General features: G+C 35.3%; 7 protein-coding genes, 1 long non-coding RNA gene and 1 other non-coding gene across 12 annotated transcripts; 3 read left to right on the top strand and 6 right to left on the bottom strand.

Moving 5' to 3' along the window:
- Window positions 1-123: 123 nt before the first annotated feature.
- On the bottom strand, window positions 124-1,387 carry LOC17875632. 2 transcript variants are annotated; one of them, XM_006280513.2, is made up of 2 exons: window positions 1,169-1,242; window positions 124-1,031 (listed from the first exon to the last, which is right to left on the bottom strand). In XM_006280513.2, the coding sequence occupies exons 1-2, from the start codon at window positions 1,171-1,173 to the stop codon at window positions 188-190; spliced, it is 849 nt and encodes a 282-aa protein (XP_006280575.1). In that variant the 5' UTR covers window positions 1,174-1,242; the 3' UTR covers window positions 124-187. The 2 variants fall into 2 exon arrangements, with proteins under 2 accessions (XP_006280575.1, XP_006280576.1); XM_006280514.2 differs by having other exon boundaries at window positions 124-1,387.
- Window positions 1,388-1,616: 229 nt separating this feature from the next.
- Window positions 1,617-4,692, bottom strand: LOC17875234. Its single transcript, XM_006280189.2, has 8 exons — window positions 4,684-4,692; window positions 4,153-4,527; window positions 3,611-3,751; window positions 3,130-3,495; window positions 2,796-3,041; window positions 2,616-2,708; window positions 2,127-2,327; window positions 1,617-2,038 (listed from the first exon to the last, which is right to left on the bottom strand). Exons 1-8 carry the CDS (start codon window positions 4,690-4,692, stop codon window positions 1,823-1,825), a joined length of 1,647 nt encoding a protein of 548 aa, XP_006280251.2. The 3' UTR covers window positions 1,617-1,822.
- A 1,627-nt stretch (window positions 4,693-6,319) lies between these two features.
- Window positions 6,320-6,391, top strand: TRNAM-CAU. Its single transcript has one exon. It is a non-coding gene; the product is annotated as a tRNA-Met (tRNA).
- Window positions 6,392-6,609: 218 nt separating this feature from the next.
- On the bottom strand, window positions 6,610-9,290 carry LOC17876406 (probable folate-biopterin transporter 4). Its single transcript, XM_006280293.2, has 7 exons — window positions 9,071-9,290; window positions 8,534-8,661; window positions 8,206-8,427; window positions 7,676-8,119; window positions 7,400-7,597; window positions 7,176-7,313; window positions 6,610-7,084 (listed from the first exon to the last, which is right to left on the bottom strand). The coding sequence occupies exons 1-7, from the start codon at window positions 9,152-9,154 to the stop codon at window positions 6,820-6,822; spliced, it is 1,479 nt and encodes a 492-aa protein (XP_006280355.1). The 5' UTR covers window positions 9,155-9,290; the 3' UTR covers window positions 6,610-6,819.
- A 208-nt stretch (window positions 9,291-9,498) lies between these two features.
- On the bottom strand, window positions 9,499-11,065 carry LOC17875238. Its single transcript, XM_006281212.2, has 2 exons — window positions 10,799-11,065; window positions 9,499-9,903 (listed from the first exon to the last, which is right to left on the bottom strand). The coding sequence occupies exons 1-2, from the start codon at window positions 10,956-10,958 to the stop codon at window positions 9,623-9,625; spliced, it is 441 nt and encodes a 146-aa protein (XP_006281274.1). The 5' UTR covers window positions 10,959-11,065; the 3' UTR covers window positions 9,499-9,622.
- Window positions 11,066-11,284: 219 nt separating this feature from the next.
- On the top strand, window positions 11,285-13,307 carry LOC17875260. Of its 2 annotated transcripts, XM_023783312.1 has the most exons (3): window positions 11,285-11,412; window positions 11,493-11,531; window positions 12,506-13,307. In XM_023783312.1, exon 3 carries the CDS (start codon window positions 12,585-12,587, stop codon window positions 13,119-13,121), a length of 537 nt encoding a protein of 178 aa, XP_023639080.1. In that variant the 5' UTR covers window positions 11,285-11,412; window positions 11,493-11,531; window positions 12,506-12,584; the 3' UTR covers window positions 13,122-13,307. The 2 variants fall into 2 exon arrangements, with proteins under 2 accessions (XP_023639080.1, XP_006281189.1); XM_006281127.2 differs by lacking the exon at window positions 11,493-11,531 and having other exon boundaries at window positions 11,285-11,492.
- A 2,171-nt stretch (window positions 13,308-15,478) lies between these two features.
- On the top strand, window positions 15,479-17,702 carry LOC17875801 (septum-promoting GTP-binding protein 1). Its single transcript, XM_006280853.2, has 6 exons — window positions 15,479-15,998; window positions 16,094-16,211; window positions 16,375-16,474; window positions 16,583-16,622; window positions 17,201-17,284; window positions 17,433-17,702. The coding sequence occupies exons 1-6, from the start codon at window positions 15,648-15,650 to the stop codon at window positions 17,601-17,603; spliced, it is 864 nt and encodes a 287-aa protein (XP_006280915.1). The 5' UTR covers window positions 15,479-15,647; the 3' UTR covers window positions 17,604-17,702.
- Window positions 17,703-17,798: 96 nt separating this feature from the next.
- On the bottom strand, window positions 17,799-21,027 carry LOC17875244 (cytochrome b561, DM13 and DOMON domain-containing protein At5g54830). 2 transcript variants are annotated; one of them, XM_006279411.2, is made up of 2 exons: window positions 20,918-21,027; window positions 17,799-20,816 (listed from the first exon to the last, which is right to left on the bottom strand). In XM_006279411.2, the coding sequence occupies exon 2, from the start codon at window positions 20,729-20,731 to the stop codon at window positions 18,002-18,004; it is 2,730 nt and encodes a 909-aa protein (XP_006279473.1). In that variant the 5' UTR covers window positions 20,732-20,816; window positions 20,918-21,027; the 3' UTR covers window positions 17,799-18,001. The 2 variants fall into 2 exon arrangements, with proteins under 2 accessions (XP_006279473.1, XP_023640342.1); XM_023784574.1 differs by having other exon boundaries at window positions 17,799-20,775.
- A 743-nt stretch (window positions 21,028-21,770) lies between these two features.
- Window positions 21,771-22,409, bottom strand: LOC17875583. The gene is made up of 2 exons (XR_002835371.1): window positions 22,259-22,409; window positions 21,771-22,075 (listed from the first exon to the last, which is right to left on the bottom strand). It is a non-coding gene; the product is annotated as an uncharacterized LOC17875583 (long non-coding RNA).
- Window positions 22,410-26,002: the final 3,593 nt, after the last annotated feature.

Raw genomic sequence — 26,002 nt, 5'->3', positions numbered from 1 at the left:
TATAGTTTCCTAATTTACATTTTGGTCCAGAAATATAAAAGTTTCCTGCTTTATACCAGACTAATTTTCCTTCTATTATTCACCACCTAATTATTTTCATAAATTTCAAAATTTGACACTAACTTTAGCATAACTATTAAAAGAATCATCTTTGTTCAACGCTTACATGTTGTTACAAATAGCAAAGTCATTTGTCTTTCAGATAGTTCTCATCTTTACATCTTCTTTGATCTTCAACCATGGATTCAAAAACATTCAACATATTATCTAAACCTTCAGGATCTTCTCCAATCTCCTTCATCGCGTATACTATACTCTCTATTGTTGACAAACATCCCGCTCTTGGCTGCCGCCGAACTTCTTTGTATAAACTTGTACCTTCAATCTCCAGTTTCACATGGAGACATAAAATCTTCAGCCATGGATTCTCAAGGTATACTCTTCTGGCCTTTGACCATGTCCCATCAAGAACAATCAGATTCCTTAGCTTCAACTCGTCTTTCTCTTTAAGATCATTGATCTTCACCGATTCTTCGCTTGGAAACAACAGTGCTGATCCCGGAGGAACCTCGAGCTCAAACTCTAGCTTTCCTTCTGAAAACTTTGTTACTACAAACCCTTTTCTCAAGACATCCATGGCGGCAGAAGAAGCCAATATATGATCAAAACTAGGATTCTCTACACTGGTTTCGAGCATCAACGAGTGTGAGAAATTGCTGATGACACCATGTTTCTTCATACACATTCTTATCAAAACTTCTGATCTACTTTCTTCACAAGAACCTATCTTATCTATAACCCGTGAATCCCGACAAGAACTTGCACCTAAATGTTGAGAAAGCTTCAAATTTTCAACAAATCCAAAGCTTCCATGATCAACAACCACCACATTCTTCTCAAATTCTAAGTTCTCCACATTGCCACTACCTAACTTTGAGCTATCATCAAGTTCAAAGGAAGCTCCATTCTCTACCCTATAATCAGAATCCCAATGGTTCGTGTCAATTTTGCTGCAACCCGATCCAATAACCCTGATTACGAACTCAGCCTCATCATGTACATCGAAAACAGTGGTCACACTAACATTCTTAAGCCCTAATCTAGCGATTCGAGCTGAATTAAGCGCGTGTTTTCTCTCAAGACTATGCTGAAGAATAGTAACACTCACCTCATTATCGAAACACGGAACTCGCATCTTCTTGCAGAGGCAGAGCTGGCTTGGTTTATCGCAGGAAGGGCAAGTTGGTCGCTTTGTCCCCATTTTTAGGGTTTTAGAAACCCTCACGCCGTGACACCGTATGCAATCGGCGAAGTTACTTCGAGACAGTATCAGCTGAGTTCGGGCCACGACATGGCCCATCATCTGTCCTGATAACATCACGCACATTATAGGAATCGAAAGCGTCAAGCTTTGCTAAAATTTCTGTACGAGAAAGATGAGATTGAACTCAGACCTGCTCAATCCAACTAAACCAAACTAAACCGGAATTAAAGTTTGAGATTGATGAAAATTGTGTTATTGTCTTCAAAGCCAAAACCAAATTACACATACAACGAAACACTGAAGTGATGTGTGTATCAGAGAAGCTTGAACCGAAACAACACCAATGAGTATGTTGAAGCTTTCAAAAGATAAAATTTTAATTTCTATTTCACTATTTGTGTGTATCACTGGATTATATCCAAACAGTTACTTGATGAACAGATGCTATACACCTGAATGATATATACAAACAGATAAAGTAATTGTCGAGTTTCAACGGTATTACATTAACTTTTTCCTAAAATCAAACAGACATCTGAAGAAGATAAGAGTTGAATTCTAGCAGTTATCTGGTCTGTTGTACTTAGGAGGCAGAGTTGGACATTGTTCGTTCATGTGCGAGTATGGTTCCATGGTGTTGTAACCAGGAAGTTCCATTCTGTATTTCCCAAGTATCTGGCAGTAAGGAAGCTTCACATTGTCATTGTCATTGCACCATGTAGGAAGACGACTTGCATTGTTCTCGAAAAAGTTAAGCATGTAAGCATCTTTGATCTGCAGATTGAAGGAAGAAAAAAAAAACCCATGGTCAGTAGAGTTTTGCGAGCAGGAAGGGAAAGAGAGACTGTGTATTGGTTCTTACCGTGAATTCCGTGACTTGAATAGAGCTAGCAAGTGGACCAAACAGACCAGCTTCTTTGTACATTTCGAGGATGAAGGCGATGCAAGAGGTTGATGGACCATCGCTGTATATCCAATCATCTTGTTCGGGAATTGTCAGTAATTTATCAAATGAGGATCCGCGCTTCTCTACTTCGACCAGCACATCAGAAAGATCAAGACCCTGCAATTTAGACCATGTTAGATAAGAAGAGAAAGAACAAGGACAAGGGAAAAAAAAACAGATTATAGAAGCAGATAAAAATGGAGAATCATATACAGATATCGAAGATAAAAAAGTACGGAAGAATCAATGTTAAGACCATCTCAAATGAGGACAAGCACTAGGTAAACATAATCACCGACGAATTATGAAGATGTTCAGAATTAACAATCGAACTGAAAAAGGCTTTTTATTGATGAAGGAGTAACAGGTCGTAAGGTATATAGAAACAAGCACAAATTTTAATACCTTTGTTCCTAGTCGTTTGTTCAAGGCTTCATTCCACATGTTAGCAGCATACTCAGGCTGCATTTTGCTCCAAACAGTCATGAAAGATGCAACCTGAAAGAGAAGCTCAAATATAATCCAATTAGAAAGTGCATTCATCCTTCAAGGCCAAAACTGTGAGAAATGAAAAAGAAAACCTACCAGATGAGCATCAAGAGGAGGCGGGTAGTTTTCACTAATAGTATCAATCCAGCTAAATATCAAGTTGTGATAACCATATGGTTTACCCTCCATGCTGCGAGCATATTTCCACGCTGCAGCAACGTCAAATTTAGCACGAACATCGGGATGCAAAGGTAGCAATGCGATCTGAGGATTCGAGTCATCCTTTGTTTGTTCAAATTCCCACCATTGCTCCCATGGTAATATCGCTATTACATCTTCTCCCTATAACCAAAAGAGAAACCTTCAACAAAAATAAATCTTGTTGTAGTTAAAAACTTAACTTTTGGGCAGTACTTTGAAGTGTAGTTACCTTTTCGTTTTCATTTCCTGACTCACCAATCCAAAGTTTCCCTTCAGAGTCTCTCAAGCAAACAGCGGAATGACCAGCATATGCCCCACTCACCCATTTCTCAAGGGTCTCAAAACCACCCCACCTCCCACGGATCTTTGAAATAGCCAGGAGATCACCAGATTGGATCTGATCAGTTGTAACATTTGTAACCCATGGTTCAGGGCGAGGTACAAAATTCGCTCCCATATGTTTCTCGAGAAACGCAAGGTTAGAGCTTTCCCCCCACCCAGTATTGGTAAAAAGAGGAAAAACATCCCACAGTGCTTGAAGTGTTCCTAACATCCCTGCATGCATAAGGAATATTGATACCCCTTTGTTCTTAACCTGATCCAATAAGTACCCAAAACGCATCAACCAAAGACATAGACATGAAATCCTTAAATGAAGAAACCAAAACAATATGGCAACAGAATTCAAACAAAACATAACAACAACTTACATATTCATACTCAGCTTTGCCATCCCACTCCGGAAATTCCACAGTATGGTGTCTCGAGATGAAGTACCAAGTCCATGTCACACGATACGGAGTTGCAAATACATAAAGATCCATACAAGTCCAACTATGCGCCTTATCCGCCTTCATATAAACACACAACAACAAAATCAACTTCAGAATCCATTGATTAGAAAATAGCTTCCCATCCGCTGCCAAAGTAAGAAACTACAGAACTAAGACAGATTGCTCCAAATGGAAGCCTCCAACATAAGCATGAAAACGATTTGAAAATCCAAAATTTTGAGTACCAATTAGAGAAGAAGAAGAACAGATACAATTCCGAATCTTCTCCAGAATTCCCGGATCCAAAACCCCTAAAATTTCTGGACTTAACGGTCAACAATAGTAGTTTTTGAAAAGTCAAAATTGAAGAGGGCCCAATATATAAACACCACACAACAAGCAAACAAAACGATCGCAGGTGACAAAGGAACAAAATCGAATCGAGTTTACTTCAATCTCAATTTCAATTTCAATTTCACCTTTATGTGAAGCGTGCCTCCACCAAACTCGCTACCAGACTTGTTATGGAACTCCAACATAGCAGTGTTCTCATAGAAACAAGCACCTTTCCACTGAACGGAATCGTTCTCTGAACTCGCTGTTCCGATGAAAGTAGGAAGCAGATCAGCGGCTCCATAGAGAGAGTTTAGAATCGGCCACGAGACTTGTCTCGGCAAATGCGGAAGCAAATCGCGAGGATGAAACGGCGATTTCACCGATTCAGCGGTTGATACAATCAGAAACAGTACGAGGATGGTGGTGAACAGAGAAGGAATCGAAGAAGACGATGATGAAGAAGACGCCATGTTCAGTTTTTCACTTTTTTGGGTTCCTAGTCTCTCCACGATATCAAACTCAAATATATTTATATTAATACAAACAAAAACAAAACACAAAAAGTCTGGAGAAAATAAAATAAAATAAAATAAATTGAAAATAATAATAACTTCCGTATCAAAGTGGCAAGTTTTATAATTTTGGAACTATTAATTTTATGCGGCTGATCATACTTCTATCATAATTATGTATATTGTATGAACGAAATTATGCATAAACTTGAGGCAGATTTTTTTATAATAGTGTAAGTAGTTTTTTATTAGAAAAATATAGATTTTAGCCCAAGTCAATGTATGATGTTTATATTTTGCATCTAAAAATCAAAAAAAAAATTGCTAACTAGGAAAATTAATCTCAGAAATTTTGGGATTTACAATCAGAATCATTTGATCATTTTTTATAAAACTATGTTCAGAATAATATGCATACGTGATTTAATTAATAGGTTGGATATATAGATTATAGCCTTAGAGGATTGATTAATTTGTTTTTCCTTATGATGTCTCTACGTATGGACACAAATATTTTCTTTACTTGAAAAGATCTATAACGATTATGAAAATATATTTACTGTAGTGTGATTACAAAGAAATCAGTTTGTCATGTACATAATTTCTTTCATATCATAACAGTACTCATCACATCATTCAAATAATTTTAAATACAGTATATTATTAAGAACAACATTCTATATGTAACTACGGTCATAATGTATAGATTCGACCATCAACGAAATATGCATGAGCCACAATTGTCTAACAACACATAACCACGATAGAGAGAGGATTTAGCGTACACCGCAACATACACGGATCAAATGTCATAATCTAGTTACGTACGTTGCGTCGTCACTTATATAACGTGTACATAGTTGAAGTATGTATGCTTTAAGTGGCGTGCAAATTTAATAGTTACGTTGTCGCCGTTTCTTCCATTATAAATATTCTAATTACAAGACAAATATGCGAATTTTCAAACCAAACGAAATCAAATACTTGGTTAAGGTTGTTTACGTACGACATGATCCGACATGCATCATCACAAATTAGAAACTTTTCGTAGGTTTTCTACAATCACTTGGTCTCCGTTAGATTAAACCGAATCAAATTATACAACTTTTAGTTCTAATTTGTTATATATACCATATTCCGAACCAAACCGAAATTTGAAATGTCCACCCCTTAAGAAATGCAGAACAATTCTTTTAGTAGAAAATCTGGATTTCTTAATTATATGTTGTATGTGAAAAGAAATGATTCGTGATACATACATATGCTAGAAAATTTTAAGGATAACTATATGCTACAAAGATTTTGTTTCTTCATGTATATATTATAGATGACAAAACACACACGAGAAAAGAGTGAATTGAATTGAGTATACACTAAAGAAGAGTCGGTACGAGTTTTTAGTTTTTACGTATCAGCTCCATGATGCATAAACATAAGAAACACACTGGAACCTGTTACCCAAAAAAAAAAAAACAATGAAACACAGAGGAACCAACGGACGTGTGCCATCTTTATGACCATCATCGATCTTTATAAGAAAAAAAAAAAAAAAATCTGGTATTATATAAACTTTACCGATTACAAATTTACAACCATCATAAATATCCAACTTAGGTAAATGAACATACTTCTAATAATAAATAGACATCTTCCATAGTGTCTGACTCTGAAATTATCGAACCAATTCATAAGAACTCAGTCCAGAAACTGTTGTCCGAAGCACACATTTCATGAAATTGAGTATAAATGAAAACGTTTTAATTATAATAATGTTATATATGAAATCAATATCAAAAATATCAGAGTGGCGCAGCGGAAGCGTGGTGGGCCCATAACCCACAGGTCCCAGGATCGAAACCTGGCTCTGATATATTCTTTTGATTTTTTTTTCTTTTATTTTAAGTGAACCTAGTAGTTTCATTTTATTTTTTGTAAACCGGTGAACCGGATTTGAAATCTCAATTTTGTATAGCCAACTGTAGATGGGCCAAAAAAATTCACTTTCTCCTCCCCCAAAGTTCAACATAAACTGTTTTTACTTGTTAACTTCATCTGGAAAGTTAATAAGGTAAATTCCATTACCCATACTTGGATTGAACTATTGTATTGAGTATTGACAAGAAACAAAATTTTGTATAAAGTTTTTAGTATTATATAACAACTCTCCACTGTGTGTATCTGATGTGTAGCAATTCCAAGCCGTTAAGAACGTCAAAATCCGATGCCCAAATTAATCCAAAAACTCTAATCTAAAACTTTTCTAGTGAGAACTTTTAGCTTTTACTCTCTCTCTCTGGCCTACGATCCAGATACTCCGGTAGCTTCCTTGGGAATCAAGAAAAGAAACATAACAGGAATATAAGTGCATAACACTTGAATGGCTAATCCCATAAACATATTCTCAAATGATCCTGAAGATATTCCCAGAAGTGAAGCTAATCCTGCTCCCATGAACGACCCGACTGTGTTTCCTAGGTTGTTTATCGACATAAACAGTGCAAAGAGTGTTCCTTCGATCCCAGGAGGACATAGACGACCAGACAATATCAAGAACGGCATGAATCTGCCGTTTAAGCAAAAAGCATGCTTATGAGATTGTAAATTCTTCAAGGTACGTATTTTAGAGGAAACAAAGAAGGAGAAAAGCAACGTACTTGAGTTGATTGATGGCATCGCCTAGAGCTGATCCGAAGAGCACCATTGTTTTGTCTGAAACTCCGTAGCCTACATTTGCTCTTGATACTAGAACCATATCTAGGAGTATCGTTATAGACAGACCGATGTGAGCAAACCTGTGATGATGTTTTTATTGATTAGATCACTTAAAGAAGGAAATTATTGAGATGCAACGACGTGTGTGGGAAATATCTAGACTTACAAGAGAGACTTGCGTAGAGTCATATTTGTCAGATACCGGTTGTAGATAAAGGTGCCAAGCATGAGACCTAACCAACCAACAACACGGGCTGTTCCTAGGAATGAAGCATCCAATTGCAAGACCTCGGTTTGGTAATAGAACATGACAGTAGAGAGATTTGGCACAGTGATATGCGCAATGAAAAACCACGCCATTGGTCTGTAAAAGTGGAGAAAATTAAATGAGAAAGAAACACTTGACAGCGACTTATTCAAGAAAGTGTATCGAATATAATACCTCAAAATGATCGGTTGCTTGAACGCACGGCCCAAACCAAAAGTGGCTGCTTTCAGTGACTGGAACCACTGTGAAGCTAAAGACTTTGATTGCTTCTTCTGTGTCTCAGACTTTCCATTGGAAGCTCCTTTTTTACCTTTCTTCTGTCCCTTCCTTCTTCTTATATTAGACTTATTCGTATCTCCATAGTTATCATTGCTCATCTTGCTTTTCTCTTCAAACTCGTTAGAATCCAACAGCTCGGGCAGTGGTTCATTGTTAGCAGGGAATTCTTCAACGAGAGTACATGATAGTAACTGTAGCACCGGTAGTACCGTGAAAAGGAGAAATATCGTTTCTATCTTCAAGTTGGTCAATGCATAGCCTCCTAATAGACTACCGCATATTCCTCCCACAGCCATAGAAAACCATGAGACAGACTGAAGATCTCCAGCAAACGAGGACCTGAATAAACAATTAAACTAACGAACTAAGTACATTAAACTATGATCCTACGTGTGTTTCCAAAACTAAAGCAGATAGAATCTTACTTCTCTAGTCTTACTGCCTCAGCTATCATAGCATCTACCACAACATCAGCCATGGCTGATCCCAAATTTTGTACAGTCAAGAAAATCATCAGATAAAGACTGGAACTTCGAGAAGTTGAATCTAGACCAAGCAAGAGCCATGGCACAAGAGAAAGCACAGTCGATATCACCAAATACGGCGTCCTCTTTTTCCCTCCAATTGGGATACAATCTGAGATGATTCTACCAAAATCACAAGAGAAACAAAAAAAAAAGCATGTCATTACTACAATCCAAGACTCACTGTCAATTTAGCTTGAATTCATTTATTGGTCACGAAGATACATACCCATATAATGGTTTAATGCTCCAAGGAAAAAAGGCTACAGAAAAGACAAACTGAGAAGCTGATGGTGATAACTGAAGCCTGTCTTTGAGCTGGTATGAAACAGCTGTCCACACAAACGATCTAAATCCCTATAAATCCAAAAAAAACAGCAAATCAATTTCCCAATCCCCGCAAAAAAAAAAAAAGGAATAAAAAAAAACATATTTCTATAGCTAATCCTAAGCTCCTTCACCATTAATCACCAATAACACGAAATTATCAAAACCAAATGAATGGTGATCGTCTCAAAACACGCAAAAACAGAGGAACGTGTCAGAAGTTCCAATTTGAAAACATCCTTAAATCTTCGAATCCCTAATCACATGTGATTCACGAGATTACGATTTCGCGTAATTAGAACAACAAATGACAAAATGATTCCTTGCTTAATCTATAATCTGCAAACGAGACTGTTTCGTCTCAACGAGAATCGCCATTTTCAGATGAGGCAAACGTAAACGAGCCAGAGAAAGAAAGATTCCAGAGATTGAAACAGACCTGAGTGAAGTAAACGAGGCAAACAAGCCACAGAAACGCGACCCCAAACGCCGATCGCAGCTGCTTGAACCAATGTATCATCATCTTTTGAATTGCAACAACAAATGAAAACACGTTTCTTAGCTTCTTCTACGGTTCATCAGAATCGTGTCCTCCTCCTCGTCTCAATCACGATGTTTTTTAATTTCCCAGATTTATGGATTCCTCGTCCAGAGGGACAATTCAATTTTTCAGTTGACTGACGCAAAGAATGACGATAAGGATACTATGGTCTTTTCCTCTAATAAAAGCGCGAGACACGTTGTTGATCCTATAGCATTCGGACACGTCACTAGTAGGACCTATTCAACATCATCTGTTCTTTTATCTTCCCCGTCACCGCCTTGTGAGACTAGTCTACCGTTGACTTTGACTACGACTTTGCATAATATTTACCAATTTTAAGGAAGATCCATAATAGCAATATACAAAATCCAAACTTTTTGTTATTACATAGTACAGTCTTCCTATTGTTACAACTTACAAGGACCTTTTTTACCAAGAGTCTTTAAATCAACAGTAAGAAGGTGCATATTGGGGTCGATACACAAACGGTTTCACGGCATGGAAGTAACCCGAAGGACGGTTGTAAGTGAATTTGATTCCGGTATTGGCTTGATGTAGGCGGTTGCAAGGCGTGTGGAAGCTGCTTATGGGTCTTGCAAGGCACGCGTCCCAGCGTTCGCTCTCTGGCATTGTCTCTGCAACTGTGTAGACACCTTTTGAATTTGTGAAAGCTTGGTAGTTTACAACTTCTCCTGATTTGGTTATGCAGAGAACTGCAACCTCAGCTCCTGTAAACAAGAACGATTGAACAACAAAAACCAACTCAATAATGGTTTACATAATAAAGCAAAGCACTACAATCTACTAGCAGAATGGTGATATGACTTCATCTTCAAAGTAAACACAGCGAACCAAGTGGCTTCTAAGCAATCCCGGTTTATAGTTTTCGAGTAGACAATTTGGAATATGAAGCAGAGTGGAAAAACCAGTAACACAATCGGATAATATAAAACAAAACTAGCCGAAAACACAAGGATGAACAAACTAATTATGCAAGAGATGAAACAAACCAAAACCATAATACGTTCCAAATTTGATTCATGTAATTATAAAACAGAATATGAATCAGAAAAAAGTTGATAAGATCTCACATAGAAGAATAACATAAATCAACAAAATCCATTAACACTCTCGGATAATTACATAACCTAAGGCAATAACACAAGGATGATGAACATACCAAATTTATAAGTTCCAGAGAGACAAGAGATAGTAGAAACCATAACTCACTATAAATTTGGTTCATGCAATTACTAAAACCAAATATGAATATGCAGAAACTGCAGACAAACACTTACATAGATATGAACCATATTCTCAAGAAAGAAGAAAGAGCTCCAACAAAGGTTATAAAGTGAACTAATAGACTAATCTGTATAACCAAATTAATGTTTTCCGAGTCCAAAATTGCAGCAAGTTGATGCTAATGTATACATCCACACCAATTTGGTGTGTGAGAATCACTAGAAACAACTGCTGTCGAAATAAACAGTGATCACTCTGAAGAACCACAATTGAAACGTGAAGCCATAGTTCTACACAGTTAAATCCAAAGAATTTACAATCGAACATCTAAAACCTGATTACAGAAAAGGCATAAATCAGACAGAAAGAGAAGCTAACCTTCAAGAATATGATCTTCTGGTCCGATTGAAGAATCAGCACAAACATCACATACAACTCTACCACGAATCTCGCCAGTCCACGCGTCGACATCAGAACCTTGTAAGATCGCAGTCATCACAAACAGACCCATCACGAAATTTCTCAACTTCGAATCCATGAAGGCGAAAAGGTCTAATCTTTTTAATCTCTTCGCGCTTCTCCCTGAGACAAAAGACAGAACTTGTTACTGCAATGGCCGGAGCTAAAGCCACACACCTACTTCTACATTTTGTCGGCAAGAACTAAACGTTCTAACTCAATAAGAGAGTTCCAAAACTACCAAAACTTATGGTCTATTTGATACCATTGATAGCTAAAGGCTATAACTGTGATAAACTCAGAGTTTAAGGATTTTAATATAATTTGCATATTTTTCTTCTTGCTCTCAAAAAGTAAAACATTATTACTATCCGAGTCCGATAAAAATGATTGGAGCAATCTACTCTACACTGTAACCAAGGAACGTTGACTAGTCGCTGCTTGATCCATCACGATCCACAAGAAACCTCAGATTTCAAAACCAATTAAAAGACCAAAGTTTTGATTTTTATCCCCAATTCGTATACCTAAATGTTCAATGCTGTTCTTAAGTCTAAATCCAGTTCTATCAATTACATCGTCGAGGTTCTAAAAGTTTTGAAATTTGATACAGGTTTGGCTTTCTTCTGCTCACTTGATCGTTTATAAATCGGTAAGCTTTTTGTGTGTGTGTGTGTGTGTGAATCCATTGTTTTGGTGCTCTGTTGAGATAACTAGCTAGGGTTGTTTTTAGTTAGGGGAATTTGTGAATTTGACCTTTGTTTTCTGGGATTTGTTTCTTCTCTGTTGAATGTGACTGGTCAAGGTTAGAAGAATCATACAAATGTCTCTCTCATGTTTGCTTTACTTCAAATCACTAGTTTCTTTACCTCTATGTAACTCTTGTGTTTCCCTCCTGCTTTAGATTGATAGAGATTGATTTTGATAGCAGAGTTGATTCGTTTCTGTGATGATGACATTACATTGCTTCAAGTTCCAACCTTCTATTTCAATCAATCTGCTAAAACAAGTAATAAAACTTTTGATAAAGAGAACCAGTGATATAATAATGATGTGCTTCAAGCTCTTATTCAAATGTGTCATCTCATGTATCTGTATATAGCTGTAATGCTTTTCTTCGCAGCTTATTCATATAGTTAGAGTTTGATCTTAGTGCTTTAATTCCATCTTTTCTTTCTCTTACATAAAAACACTTGATAGGGCTTGAAACTGGTATACATATATGTAGCTCTTTTTCTCCTTTATTACTCAGGTTCTTGTAAAACAAAGACTTTCTTTAGTTATGGTGCGGTAAATACAATTGTTTTGTTCCTAGAGAGTGTGCGTGCAAGTAGCTTGTGAAGAGCTTTGCAACATCGACTCAGACTGCTCATTTCACATTACTGCTATCTATATAATTCTTAGTTCCTTCAAATTTTGTTAAATTAGAAACTTTAGCTACTAAATCGTTTTGCTTATATACCCCAATTTGAAAACCATGTGATCATCATTTAAAACTGCAAAACTCTGGTGACAAGTGGTATATTTTTGTTTGGTGCTTTGGTTTTCTGCTTTTTGATATACTGCAATAAGGTTACTGATTCTTCTAGATTGATGCTTTGTTTGCTTCTTCTGATTTGTGAACAGACCCGTGAAGCCGGATAAAACTCAAGAAGTTATCACTCCTAAAGAGTCGCAGAGGTAAGAAAATTAACAAAAATTCACAATGGTTCAGAAGCTTGAAATGATCAAAGGTGGAGGAGGATCGATAAAAATAGGAGCAACAGGAACAGTAGCGACTCTAATGACTCGAGAGCTAGACTCCATGAAACAACCTTCACCACAGACTCCCACAACGAGACCCATTAGAACAACAATCCCTGTCTCAGTAGACTGTGGCACATCTTCTTCAACTCCAAGAAGAACAAAACCAAGAAAATCATCAGATGAAGCTAGCAGCAGCAACAACAATAATGTTCGAACACCAAAGGGACATAATGCCAGAAGCAATCATCAGCTTTCAATGCTTGGCTCTGATAATGTTAGAACACCAAAGGGTCAGAATTCCAAAAGTACTCATCAGCTTCCAATGCTTGGCTCTGATAATGTATCGTTGCAAGGAACCCCGAGACGAGAGAAAAGAATGAACATAGTGGATATTGTGGATGTGAAATGCGGGAATCCAGATCGAGCTTGGGCCAATCCAATAACCAGTAGGCTCAAGAAGCTTGGATTCTCTAAACTCAACGAAAGCATTGGTTAAGAGCCCCGCAGACTTAGTCCGATACTCTGGCAAATCTGGTTTGTATAATCGGGTATGAACTGATTTACACTAAAGCACAATATAAGCTTCTTTTCTTTTTGTCAAACCAACAATGTAATTGTAAACGAAGCTTTGCTCATTACATTCATTTTGTGTTTGCATCGACCAGTTAAATTAAGCTACTAATGTCATGTCTCTAGGTTCATCACTCTAATTTTTTAGATTTTTTAGCTCATTCACCTAAACTGAAACGACTATGTTTGCCTCCGATATGTTAGTAGTAAATAAGAGTAGATGAAACTGAGCTTTCAAGGACTATGGAGAGAAGAAGTAGCTTTGACAAGTCGAAAGTCTAGGTGCGTAGAACACTGATGCAGTCTCTTTGTCCTTTTACAATGCCGATTTTGGTAAATTGGAAAAAAGAAATTAAAAAAAAAAAAAACAAGAAATTAAATAAACTTTGGTTAGTTAGGACCAGCCACAACATTGAACTTGAATGTTCGGTAACAAGCACCTATCATCATGAGTTTCACAAGTTGGATCAAGTCTCTTTTGATGCGCATCCACGTGGTCCAATTCATCAATTGGTTCTTTCTTAATCTTTTTTTTTTCTTCGATATAAATTACCTTATGATACATATATTATGCTCTTCAGGTCTTATGTTAAATCATTTGTCTATAGTTTCGAACTGTATTATTTGATAAGATGTTCGAATTTTTCAAGATTTTTTTTTTTAGTATATATAATTAAGTTTTATGATAAGTTAGGTTGAGAAAACTATTAAATTATGAACAAAGTGTTGAGATTAAATATTATGTGATGTTAGACTCCACCAACAAAGAAATGAATAATCTATATATCATCAACCAACTCCAATTACAATAAACATATATACTTTTAAGCAATTCAGAACTCTTGGAAAACAAAATATGTGTTGTATTGTAATTCGAAATAAAAAATATAATATAATTTGGGTGGCTCTAGTGGTTAGACCATTATCAATACATATATATTGGACCATGTATAAAGGATTAAGCAATTATAAATTACACTTTTGGAACTATCATCTAGACGAAGTTTCTGATTGAAGATAAAGATTCCATGACATTATGACAGCAAACACGTTATCTCGATTCTTTCTAAATTTCTAAACAGTACCGACGTCGGGAAAAATATCATCTAAAATATCAAAATTGTTTACGAAAAAACGTCCAAGAGATACAAAAGCTATAGCTTTACTATATCATGGTCTCGAAACAAATACGTATGCGACTCTTCATCGAACCCGGTTTTGATTTGTTTTAAGGCCCTAATATGTATTGAGGTATAATAAAACATGAAAACTAAGAAATATTGCTGAACTGGTCTAGAGAAGTACGTAATTACCAAAAAAAAAGAAGCGAGAAGAACAAGCCAACGGATTCTTCTATATATTGTGAGTAGGTTTGATTGAAATGTCCTCATTTAGCAACTACGTACGTACAAAGCTACGACATTAGTATATTTTTCTGATCGTTTTAATTTTTAGATTCTATTGATCTTTGATAGTAGTCTTTATAATTTGCTTACGAATTCATTGATGTGGCCAAGAACATGGATTTATATATAAATGTTAACTAGAATGGAAGTAAAGCATTGAGAAATATGAATAATAATAAATTAAAAGACGAATGTGACAATATAGAACAAACCAACGGGAACTCCATGGATGGTCGACCACAAAATGTTTCTTTTTCATTCTTTAAGAAACTACTTTTGTAACCCATTTTTAATAACTAAAGACAAGAAAACTAAAATAAAAAATAACCAAAATTGTTTCCTTCAACAAAACGCTTCTCAAGATTCTCGTGCTTTGTGTTTCAAAAAATGGAGTTACTATTAAGAAACGGCTTTATCCTCTTCAACAGCAACAGTCCTTGTTACTTTTAAATTCAATTTTATTATCATTTCATTATATATCCTTTTTTCTACTCACATATACATTAACATAACAATTTTTTTTGTTAGAATTAATAGGAATAACCAAATGACAAAGCATTGTAGGATGCTGATGATTATTCATCAAGATACAATATAGATGAATAATAATAATATTCAAATAAGAACAAACAGAAGAATGCTATATCAACAGAGATTAAATTTTTGACTAATAATCAAAAATGTTGACAAAAGAACAAAAACATGGAATGATAATCTAACTAGTGAGCAGTGTGACACGCACACTTGGGGTTTACTCCACGAGGAGATTATCAGCTCACGAATTGACTATATTACCCTTCCCTCACAACACGCAAAGAAGTTATAAAAAAAAAAAAACCTCATCAACCTAGGGGTACTTTAGGTATTTCAAGAGACGACGGGTCAACTACCACCAATCCAATATAACAGATAACTTCCAATATACACAGTAACATAAAAAGGAAAGCAAGAAAAAAAAAAGAGAAGAAGATGTGAGCTTGTGAAAAGCCAAAAAAGAAAAAAAGATTCACAACTCTGTCTCTCTCTCTCTCTGTTCTTTCTCATCAATGGCCGAGAAAATCAACGATACCGCCGGAAAGATGACTCCTTTCTGCCGGAAAATAGTACACGTGAACGTAAAATGGAGAGTCATCGAGAAAGTATCCATCTTTGGAGATTTTTTCAGGTTTCTATGGAGAAAACTCGTTTCTTGTTCAACTATCATCGAGAGACCTATTCTTTACCGGCGTATCGTTCACCGGATTTCTTCCACCTCCGGCGATATCTTCGACGGAGACGTAACGACCGAACCGGCTGTTTCTTCCGGTAGAAGGTTTGGTTCAGGTTCGGATTCTGATTTGGTTAGTCTCAAGATCAGCTTATTAGGAGATTGTCAAACAGGGAAGACTACTTTTGTAGTAAGTATGGATCATCTTTGTCTTAATCATTAATTACTGTTCTATTATATTCACGTACTTATAAGTTAACTAATTACAACTCTCTTTTTTTTAAGATCAAATATGTTGGAGATGAGAACCAAGGTTTCTTGGAGATGACGGGTTTAAATCTGATGGACAAAACGTTTTATGTTCAAGGAGTTACGATTTCGTTTAGCATTTGGGATGTCGGAGGTGAGTGCAAATTAATACTTATAAGTGACTTATATATTCAAAAAAAAAAAGATAACAAAAAAAAAGTGAAAAACTTATAGTATAGATTGGTGATTAGTTAGTGTGTTAGATAGCCGACTACTATGTTAATATTTAGGAGATTAATTATGAAATGATTTTGTAGGAGATGAAAAGAGGTCAAAAGATCATATACCAATAGCTTGTAAAGACGCAGTAGCAATCTTGTTCATGTTTGATCTAACCAGTCGATCCACTCTTAACAGGTTTTTTCTATTCTCTTTCTTCAATTATCTACTAAAAAATGTGATAATCTATATCTTCTTTTTTTTTTTTTTTTTGTAACTCGTGTTTCTTTTTTGTTTTGTTTACAGTGTCTTTGGGTGGTATAGCAAAGCAAGAAAGTGGAACACGGTACGTTTTTTATATATCTAGTTTTGTTTTTGGGCAAGCAAATCAACCAGTCACTTCCATCAGTTTTTGTTTAACTGGATAGATTAGATAGATCAAAGTTCAATCTATTTATGTTTTGGTTGATTCCTCTTTAGTCTTTACTTTAGAAAAATAAACAAAACCAATTTTAACTTGAGTTGTTCCATTATGGACCGGTCATGTACTAAACAAAACTTCCATACATCTGTTTCTCGATGTCAAGTTTTGATTCGTTTTAATCAGAAAATTGATACTTCAAAGAATTATCAAAAGTTTATTTTTATTTTGTACAAAAACCTGTCGTGGTTTTTATAACGTCTTATAACGTCTATGTCTTGTTAGCACTTGGAATCAAAGTTTACAAAAATATGAAAAAACCAACCATAAATAATGGTTCTTTTCGATACATAAATTTTTGTATATTTTTGTCTGCTTTTAGTTTCGACCGAGTATTCTTATTAGTGGGATGCTTAATAATGCTTTATACAAACTTTTGGAATCTGATTCTACTTTTTCTCTGAATGTATCTTTATTATTTGTGTCTATTTTTCTTTGATCAGACGGCAATTCCAATTCTAATAGGAACAAAATTTGATGATTTCGTTCGGCTCCCACCCAATCTTCAGTGGACCATTGTCACTCAGGTATACCAATCATACAACTTAATCATATTCAACTTAGAGACCCTTTTCATATTTTACGTTTTCATGATGATATATGGATTTTGGGGATAAATTATTAATTTATTTGTATACAAAAATAGTTAATTGGGGTTTTATTTGTATATATCAGGCAAGAGCTTATGCTAAGGTGATGAACGCATCATTGTTCTTTTCAAGTGCGACACACAACATAAACGTAAACAAGATCTTCAAATTCATTTTGGCTAGACTTTTTAATTTGCCTTGGAAGATCGACAGAAACTTGACTTTAGGTGAACCTATCATCGACTATGATTCCTAAATTAGTCTACTACCATTTGTTTTTTTTTAATATAATTATTAACCATTTTTGTACATAAATTCTTAAAAATTAGTCTATAAAAGAGTTACACAACCTCAATTCTATCTGCAATTTTCCTTTTTATAGACAAAGTAAGACACAAATGACTTAAAACTGAAGCTGAACACTAAAGAGTGAATGCCTCGAGTGAAGAAAAAAAACTCAAAACTGATTGTGTAGTATATATATAAAGCTCAAATTTGCTCAAAGGTATACAATTCCTAATGCATAGATACAATATATCGACCGTTGCATTTTATAAGTAAAAGACAAAACTCTTCTTGTTTCTTTTTCTTGTTTGGTAATGTAAATAAAAAATAAAGATGAATCTGAAGAAGAACAAAAAAAAGTAGTTACTATTATTTCAACGGCTCTAACTGAATTTCCATCCTCCCTCCATTTCTATCTTCATCATCTTTATCTCTGAAACCTCCTCTTGAGTCTATTAGATCAATCGAATCATCTTCGTCAACATTCCCCAATACCCAATTCCCTCTGCTCAGATTCCTTGCTCTTATTCTTCCTCGTTCCCTGTACTCCAAATACGCAACAGTAACCACGCAAAGGAAGACCCATAGCCCGAGAGCCAAGTTCAGCCCGTCTACGTTTTCTGCTCCATTCCGTTCTCCCAGATGTTTCATTCCAGTGAATAGCGCGACAACCCCTATTACAACAGCTGATTGACCGACGATCGAATGAGAATACTCCCAGATTAACCGCTTCGAAGAGATTAGTTCTCCTTGGGCGGGTTTTGCAGGCCTTAGCCAAGCGTTCACAGGCTGAGCGCAAGCCAAAACTATGGCTGTGAAACCAAATTTGACGTGGGTTGAACTGAAGCTAAAACCGTTAAGCTCAGCTACTGCAAATAGGAGGCCGAGGAAGACAATGGCTAGTCCTGAACATTGGAGATACATATGTATCTTGAACCAGCCATCCCCTTTTATGTGTTTCAGGTATCTAGCGGATAATATCCCACCAGGAAGCAGGATTCCCCAAGCAAGGAACATCATGAATCCATGAACCCCCAGGACTGGTCTTAGATCTTGATCTGCTTCTGCGGATCCACGTGTTAACATTACACGGACAGGTCTCTGACTTGTAACCGAGTGCATGTTTCTCTCAGTCAACTGACCATCTGTCCATTTAGCCCCCATTGCCCATATCACTTTAAGAGGAGTTGTGGGATCAATCATATTCTTACATTCTGGTCTATCTCGATGACTGCACGACGGTTTTAATGGACGGGTAAACTCCAGTGTGATGATACCCTCTTCGGATTTGCATCTCACATATGTCATATTTTCGGTTGTGGGATGCACAGCTGAAGCGGATTCTCCATCAATCCAGTAAGTATTTACATGCCCTGTTCCGTTTCTATCAAACCAACCAACATACGCATAGCTGTTTGTCATTTCGCTACCGAAACCAATTGCAAGATAACCACTTTTCTTTTCACCACGAGCTGCAATCGATATCGAATCCCCTACTATGGTCCAAAAGAACTTAACTTGCTGATCATCTAGATTAACACTGTTGTTGTACATGTCCGATAGCCCCCCATCAACAACCTGAACCTTCCAACCCATTTTCTCTTGAAAAATCGAGTGATAATAGAGTTCGTCAGGTGTATTTCTATTAGGAGCCCAAACCAGCTCTGACGGACTCGCCAGTACTCCATGAGTTTCTTGCCCACCTGCATAGATTGTCTCAGTTCTGTTCCTTAAAGAAGCATTCCCACCAAGAAAATCTGAAGTTATGTAGAAAGAAACGTCGTGTCCTGCTTCTATTGAAAACTTCACAGGAACCCCTCTTTCCACTTTCAACACAGGCGCTTCTTTCTTGTTAATATACAGAACCTTCGAAGGGTTTGGAGGGTTCGGATAATGCACAGATGGTCCAGCCGTGACAATAAGAGGTGCATTGGCATCAGCAATGATCACATCTTGATCATACTTGTTGTCTGCATCTAGTGGTCCCAAACATTCATCCACATGATCCGAAAGATTAAGTGAAAAATGCCCAAAATTTTCTGATTCCACACCGCCGTGATTCACAGGAAGATAATAAGGATTAATGATATCTGGTGGTTTTATCACCCCAAGTGCCCAAATAACTGTCAGGTTTACAGTTGAATTCACAGGAAAATCAAACTTATTATCACTATCATTCAAGGGTCTCCTATACCTAACAAAAGAAACTCCATCTATCCTATGCCCGTAAACAAGTTTTGTGTTATTCACCGAAGAACCAACTGAATCTGACCCTTCATACACAGTGTCAGGACAAACCCCAGAAGCTGTACCGTCCTTCACAGAGCACACACTAGACTCCGTGATATAAAAATCATCAGCAAAGGGGAAGCCATCCTCTCTAATCCCAGTAACCACAACATCAGCATTCAACATCAGGTTCGACGTAGAATTCGGCTTAGCCCAACCAAACGCCATGTAGTTCAGCAAACCAGTTGTAGCCTCAAGACCAATATCAACATAGCCTTTTTCTGCATTCAAGCTCCATCTGAGCCTATACTTATCCGAAAGTTTCTTACAATTATCAAACATGGTAGGAGCCTTAAGGGCCTCGCTGATATTCGATTTCCCCGGAGCAACATCTTTGCTCTCTGAAGGAGGTGACCCAGCTTTTGCAGAAGAATTACCCAATTCCGTGGCATTAGAGAGCAGAACATGACCAAAATCAGAAGCAGTAGGCAAATCCCAAACCGAAACCACTCCTAACTTATCCCAAGTAACATTACCCATCAACTGAACAATAAAAGAAGCGTTTTTGAATGTCTGATTAAGCTTCTGATCAGAAATAACGAATCCATCATTAGTCATATTCTCAAAACCAGAACTCCTTGCTCCCCACCAATGAACATCAGAACCAGAGAGCATATCAAAACGAGAAACCCTAAAAGAACAATCATCAACAACAGTGAAAACCCCACGAAGCTGGTGCTGCAACATCATGAACTCAGACTCGTGCCCAATCAATGAGCTCGAATTTGAGCATTCTTCTCCATTTGCAAAGAAGAGGAAGAAACCCAACAGCACGAGAGACCCTAGAAAAATTGGTCTTTGATCGCACATGGTGTTGGGTTCAAATTAACTCAGAAATACAGCCAAACCCAGATCTGCAAACACAGCATATAATCAACTCGATGAAGCTTCTGATCTGAAACCAAAATCACAATTCCGATCAAAACTCTACATTTTTCTAAAACCAACTTGGGGATAAAAGAGCAAAATTCAAAAACGAGAAAGCGGAGATTTGACCTTAGATTTGATATACAGATCTTTTCGAAATCATGAATGGGATCCTGCAGATTTGAAGAAAGATCCGTCCTTTGCTTTCGATTTCAGTCTGAGAGAAGTTTCGTTATTTTCTTCTGATAGCCAAAACAGCTTTTTTAAGGATCTCTTCTCGCGAATGTGGTTGTTTCTTGCTTATGAGTTAAAAATATTTTAAATTGACTAATGTGGTTTTTTAAGTAAGCTATTTTATATTATATGTTGCTTTTGTTGAACCATTTCGATTACAAATATGGTAATTTAACCAAAGTATATAAACATTTGATTTCCGTACACATGTGACATGTACTGCAAATCTCTATCACTACAATCTCTACAAAATAAAAATAAAAACGTTTTAATTTTCTTGTTATTTACTTTTCCTTTTTTCACAACTCTTTATTTTTCTTTTCTTTTACAAGTACAACTCTATATGCCGTAATTTTATATCATTGTTCATTCTTGATTTCTACAAAAAAAATATTTTCATAGTTTATATAATGAATCCGAAGGGCGATCGGTAAAATAGAAATGACAGTGTAATTAGAAAAAAGGTAATGAGAAATGGTGATAGTACAAATGGCAATGTCAATGAAATAATGAGAAGAAAAAGAAAACATTTAAGTTATAATATTTATTTTCTGGTTATATCATAAACTTTAAAGATGATAGTATGCATTGAATTCTTGTTGTATCATTTTTAAGGGTTTAAAGTTTGTTTCACGGTTTTATACAAGAGCATTTGTGGTTTAGCCTGTCGGAGATGGATTTCTATTTGCCAGGTGTTGGGAAATGTTTGAACGATCCAACGTAAAGTAAAGAGGCGGTCTTGAACACAAAAGGGAATACAAATTTTATTTATTATAGCGGCGCGGTTTGATAAAACTGAAAGACAGGACAAACACATGCATAGAGATAGATAAACACTGAACATAAACCACAATGTAAGAAACATGTGCACACACACGCATTCGGGGCTAGAGTGAGATCAATGACCAGGTACTCCTTGTGTGCCTTCGAAAGACGTGTAGGGTATAGGAGGAGTAAATATTTCGGGTTTACGTCTACAATTAAAACAAGGTATATGGGGGATCAACCGGCGAGGATCAACAAAGCCATTAGGATGGTAAGTGTCTTCTCCACCTGCACCACCCAAAATGCCGTACAGATTATATTTGATGATTTTAGTGCTCATTTGTCTATTCAAATGCGGATAAGTTCCAAATATGAGGATTAAACACAACTAAATAATAAAAACTTAAACTAATTACTTAAAATGATGATACTTAATGACCTCGGAACATCTAAAAAGACCAAAAGACTCACTTTGTTTCTTGGCTCCCTCTTGTGCGCCAAGGGCTTTATCCATATGCGGAAACACAAGAAGAAGAAGGAGAACGAGAACCATGGAAGACACCATTGAAGATTTCATCTTAATAATAATATTCCCTTTTATTTTTGCTTATTAGTGTCACTCATGCATATGCCTTTATATAGGCTAGGAAGTGGCAATAAAAGAAAATTAAAGATATGGTGGAGATATTGCAGAAAGGCTAAAAGACAAAGAAGATGAAGATATCAGTGAACTGTGTCTAAGTCTAGCGAGAGACTTAAAGCTTATAGCCATCGACGACTCATAGTTGTGTCACTTATATGAGTCTCCAAGTTTTGGAATCATTATTCTGTGAAAAGTCTTCAATTGCCAATTCGCCATATAATGCATAATGCATGTTCTCTGGTTTGTATATATGGGTCCATTGCATCACATTGGATTATCTTCATATTATTACTTACTTTCTTACATATTTCTAGCATCCTATGCTTTAAATTAAATCCGTAGAAAATAAAACTTACATTGCATTGGACTGTTCCAGAATACTTGAAAATTACTGCTTCTGGTACTACCAAATTTATAAACCATTTCTTCATCTCCAAGACTCCACAGTTTATGAATCTCAAATTCGATATTGTGTTTTTTTTTTTTAATTAGTCTATTTATGATCTAACAATAAATTCACACGTCAACTGATAATTTATAATCTGTAGTTTATAACAACTACACGACGTGTTTTCTCTTTCACTATAGGAAACAACCACTAATATTACATATCGTCAAGAATTCAAATATCCCAAGGATTGGTTTAAAAAAAATATATTATTGGAAAAATATCTATGTTAAAATGTTGGACTTGAGGATTTCAATTGGTTTTATATGAAAATGAAGACTATGTGTAAAGGCTTTTATTGTGTAGTCTTTTTTTTTTTTTTTTTTTTTTTTTATGATTTTAGGGAAAATTAGCATTATAGTACATTTTCAAAACTTAATTTGTGATATAGTACATTTACTATTCAAAATTGGATAAATAGACAATGGGTTCAATATGTGAGATAGATAATGTGTGAGATAGATGAGAAACTGTGGTATAGTGTAGTGGTGGTAAATTACAAAAGGGTAAATGTACAAAAGGCATCCGTACAATTCATTTGTACATATAATATGTGTACAGTTTGATATGTACAAATACAATTGTACATATATATCATATTGTACAAATACATGTATAATGCAATATAATAGTCAATATACATACAATTATATCTATACATATATCATTGTATATAGTTTTTATACATACATTTTTCTGTACATATAATAAATATACAGTTTGATCTGTACAATTGTATTTGTACATATATCCTATTGTACAAATACGTGTACAATCGTTTACGACTTGTATACTAATATTTGTACACTTATTAAGTTGTACAGATGTACATATGTACACGTTTTAAGTTGTACGGTTAGATCTGTACACTTAGTAAATTGTACATATCTAAAATTAATGAAAATTATTTGTTATTATCAAATAAAATCTTCAAACAAAATGCATATCATATAATAGAGAAAAAAACATAGATTTTTATATATTTGAAACTTGTAAAAAAAAAAAATTTCATTGACTAGTATTTTAGTTTTTAGATTGAAGGGAGAATGTAATTAAAAAGAAAAAAGAAAAAAATATAAATATTAATTAAAAATCTGAGAGGAAAGAAAAATATAATTTAATTATATATTAATGGCATTGTTGTAAATAAGATGTTTTGGTGAGGATTAACAAGGCAAAGAAATAAAATAGCATAGTAAAAATGTGGATTTTGCTAATTGTAAATAGTAATTGTACTATTTCTACAATTATGTTTCAAAAACTGTCTATTTCTCCAATTATTCCATGATTTTAATAGTTTGGGCTTTTTGGGCCTTTTTATAATTAAAGATAAAAAAATTTCTTCCAGTTAATAAACGATAAATAAATAAATAAAATCTGTCCCTTTCATCTTCCTTCTCTTGAGGCTTGACATCATCGATTCATCTCATAAGGTGGATACTTCAATAATTTTCAAAATCAGTTTTTTTACAAAACACCATTTCTATTGTTAGAATCGATTACCAGTTCAGTTAAGTATGGTTGATGGTACACATACAGAAATCGAAATACGAAAGGAAGTCCAAGAAACAAAAGATGCAAGACCGTAAAAGTGTGAATGTTAGTTTATATATTTTCCAAATATGCACTGCCTAACTTGAATGCAAAGGTTATCAAATATTTCGTTTTTACTTAAATAGGACTCGATTAATGCGGCAGTAGGCAAAATCCGAACCCATGAGGTAACGGGTAACGGGTAACCCGTTACGTTTAGATTCATTTATGAAATTTCGGGTTAATTTTTTAAAAAAACTTGACCCGAAAATGCATTATGTACTCCTCTTTTACTAATATAGAGATCTCTTCAAAATAAAAAGGTTTTAATTTTCTTGTTATTTTTTTTAACAGCTAATTTTCTTGTTATTTAACTTTTCCTTTTTTACGACAGTTTGTTTCTATCATTTTTAAAAATTTATATGTGCCTAAATTTTATTTCATTGTTCATTCTTTATTTCTATGAAATTTTCTTTTCATAGTTTATATAATGAATCCGATTGGTAAAATAGAAATGGAAGTGTAGTTAGAGATACTGTAATGAGAAATGGTGATAATACAAATGGCAGTGTAAATGAAACAATGAGAAGAACAAACACATTTCAGTTATAATATTTATTTTCCTTTTAGTATAATGTAAACTTCTTTCTCAGTAATTTTGTTTTTGTTACCTATTTTCTGGTTATATCACAAATCTGTAAGATGATAGTATGCATTGATTTCTTGTTAATTTTGTTTCGGGGCTCCCTCTTGTGCGCTGTCACGTTTTAAACCAAGGGGGTGTTATTGGATGAAGAATTTTAAAGGATTTTAATTACCCGTGGATTTTAAAGTTCAATAGCTTTTAAATACAATTAAGATGGATTTGATGTCATTGTTAGTGGACTTTAAAGTCATTACTAATGGACTTTAAAATCATTACTAATGGACTTGAAATTCATTACGAATGGACTTTATAATTTTAAAAATCAAATTAAAAGAAAATTAATAACTTACAAACTATGTTGTCGACCAAAACCAACCAAATTAAATAAATCAAATTACTAATGTCACTGAAGATATACGTTACGTTTCTACTGCAAAATCGATCCCTCAGCAACACATAATCAAAAACCATTGCATAAATCAGATACATAGACAAATAACCAAAGTGACACGTCACTCGTAGGACAATGATACGAACTCATGTTTTTTTTTAATAGAAAACAACAACTTAAATAAACTGCTACACTTGCAGTGGGACTCGAAAACACAAGTAAAATACACAATGCGACCGTGAATTCTCTGCGTTTACACTTGTTGCACCAGCCCTTCTGTTTTCTAAACCCTACACCAGTTTAAGACTGAGCATTACTTCTGTATATATACTCATTTCAAAGCAAATCAACACAACAGTTTAGATTGTCTTCAAGACTATGCATATAAAAGATGGGAAAGGGAACCATGTATATCAAGCTTTGAGAAATGAAAACATCATAAGCACAAAAAGTATAATATAATTCACTCACCTAGTGAAACTAACAGCGGCGCTGGTAATGGAGCTGCTTATCAGCGTGCTTTGCTAGCTAGTTGCATCACTCCACATTTGCTG

The sequence above is a fragment of the Capsella rubella genome, unplaced genomic scaffold (genome assembly GCF_000375325.1).
Source record: "Capsella rubella cultivar Monte Gargano unplaced genomic scaffold, Caprub1_0 scaffold_8, whole genome shotgun sequence".
Classification (NCBI taxonomy): Eukaryota; Viridiplantae; Streptophyta; class Magnoliopsida; order Brassicales; family Brassicaceae; genus Capsella; species Capsella rubella.
The sequence above is the reverse complement of the archived record's forward strand: the minus strand, read 5'-3'. Positions and strand labels throughout refer to the sequence as shown.

What these genes read in the sequence shown, in the direction of transcription:
- LOC17875801 (XM_006280853.2), top strand. Translation starts at nt 15,648, where the DNA reads ATGGCCGAGAAAATCAACGATACCGCCGGAAAGATGACTCCTTTCTGC. An exon ending in CAGGGAAGACTACTTTTGTA is followed by an intron (nt 15,999 to 16,093) that starts GTAAGTATGGAT and finishes CTTTTTTTTAAG; the next exon opens with ATCAAATATGTTGGAGATGA. An exon ending in AAGCAAGAAAGTGGAACACG is followed by an intron (nt 16,623 to 17,200) that starts GTACGTTTTTTA and finishes TTCTTTGATCAG; the next exon opens with ACGGCAATTCCAATTCTAAT.
- LOC17875244 (XM_006279411.2), bottom strand. Translation starts at nt 20,731, where the DNA reads ATGTGCGATCAAAGACCAATTTTTCTAGGGTCTCTCGTGCTGTTGGGT.
- LOC17875260 (XM_023783312.1), top strand. Translation starts at nt 12,585, where the DNA reads ATGGTTCAGAAGCTTGAAATGATCAAAGGTGGAGGAGGATCGATAAAA.
- LOC17875238 (XM_006281212.2), bottom strand. Translation starts at nt 10,958, where the DNA reads ATGGATTCGAAGTTGAGAAATTTCGTGATGGGTCTGTTTGTGATGACT. An exon ending in AGAAGATCATATTCTTGAAG is followed by an intron (nt 9,904 to 10,798) that starts GTTAGCTTCTCT and finishes TCTTGTTTACAG; the next exon opens with GAGCTGAGGTTGCAGTTCTC.
- LOC17876406 (XM_006280293.2), bottom strand. Translation starts at nt 9,154, where the DNA reads ATGATGATACATTGGTTCAAGCAGCTGCGATCGGCGTTTGGGGTCGCG. An exon ending in AGCATTAAACCATTATATGG is followed by an intron (nt 8,428 to 8,533) that starts GTATGTATCTTC and finishes TGATTTTGGTAG; the next exon opens with AATCATCTCAGATTGTATCC. An exon ending in ACTCTACGCAAGTCTCTCTT is followed by an intron (nt 7,314 to 7,399) that starts GTAAGTCTAGAT and finishes ACATCATCACAG; the next exon opens with GTTTGCTCACATCGGTCTGT.
- LOC17875234 (XM_006280189.2), bottom strand. An exon ending in GAGGCACGCTTCACATAAAG is followed by an intron (nt 3,752 to 4,152) that starts GTGAAATTGAAA and finishes GTTTATATGAAG; the next exon opens with GCGGATAAGGCGCATAGTTG. An exon ending in GCAAAGCTGAGTATGAATAT is followed by an intron (nt 3,496 to 3,610) that starts GTAAGTTGTTGT and finishes TTATTGGATCAG; the next exon opens with GTTAAGAACAAAGGGGTATC.
- LOC17875632 (XM_006280514.2), bottom strand. Translation starts at nt 1,387, where the DNA reads ATGTGCGTGATGTTATCAGGACAGATGATGGGCCATGTCGTGGCCCGA.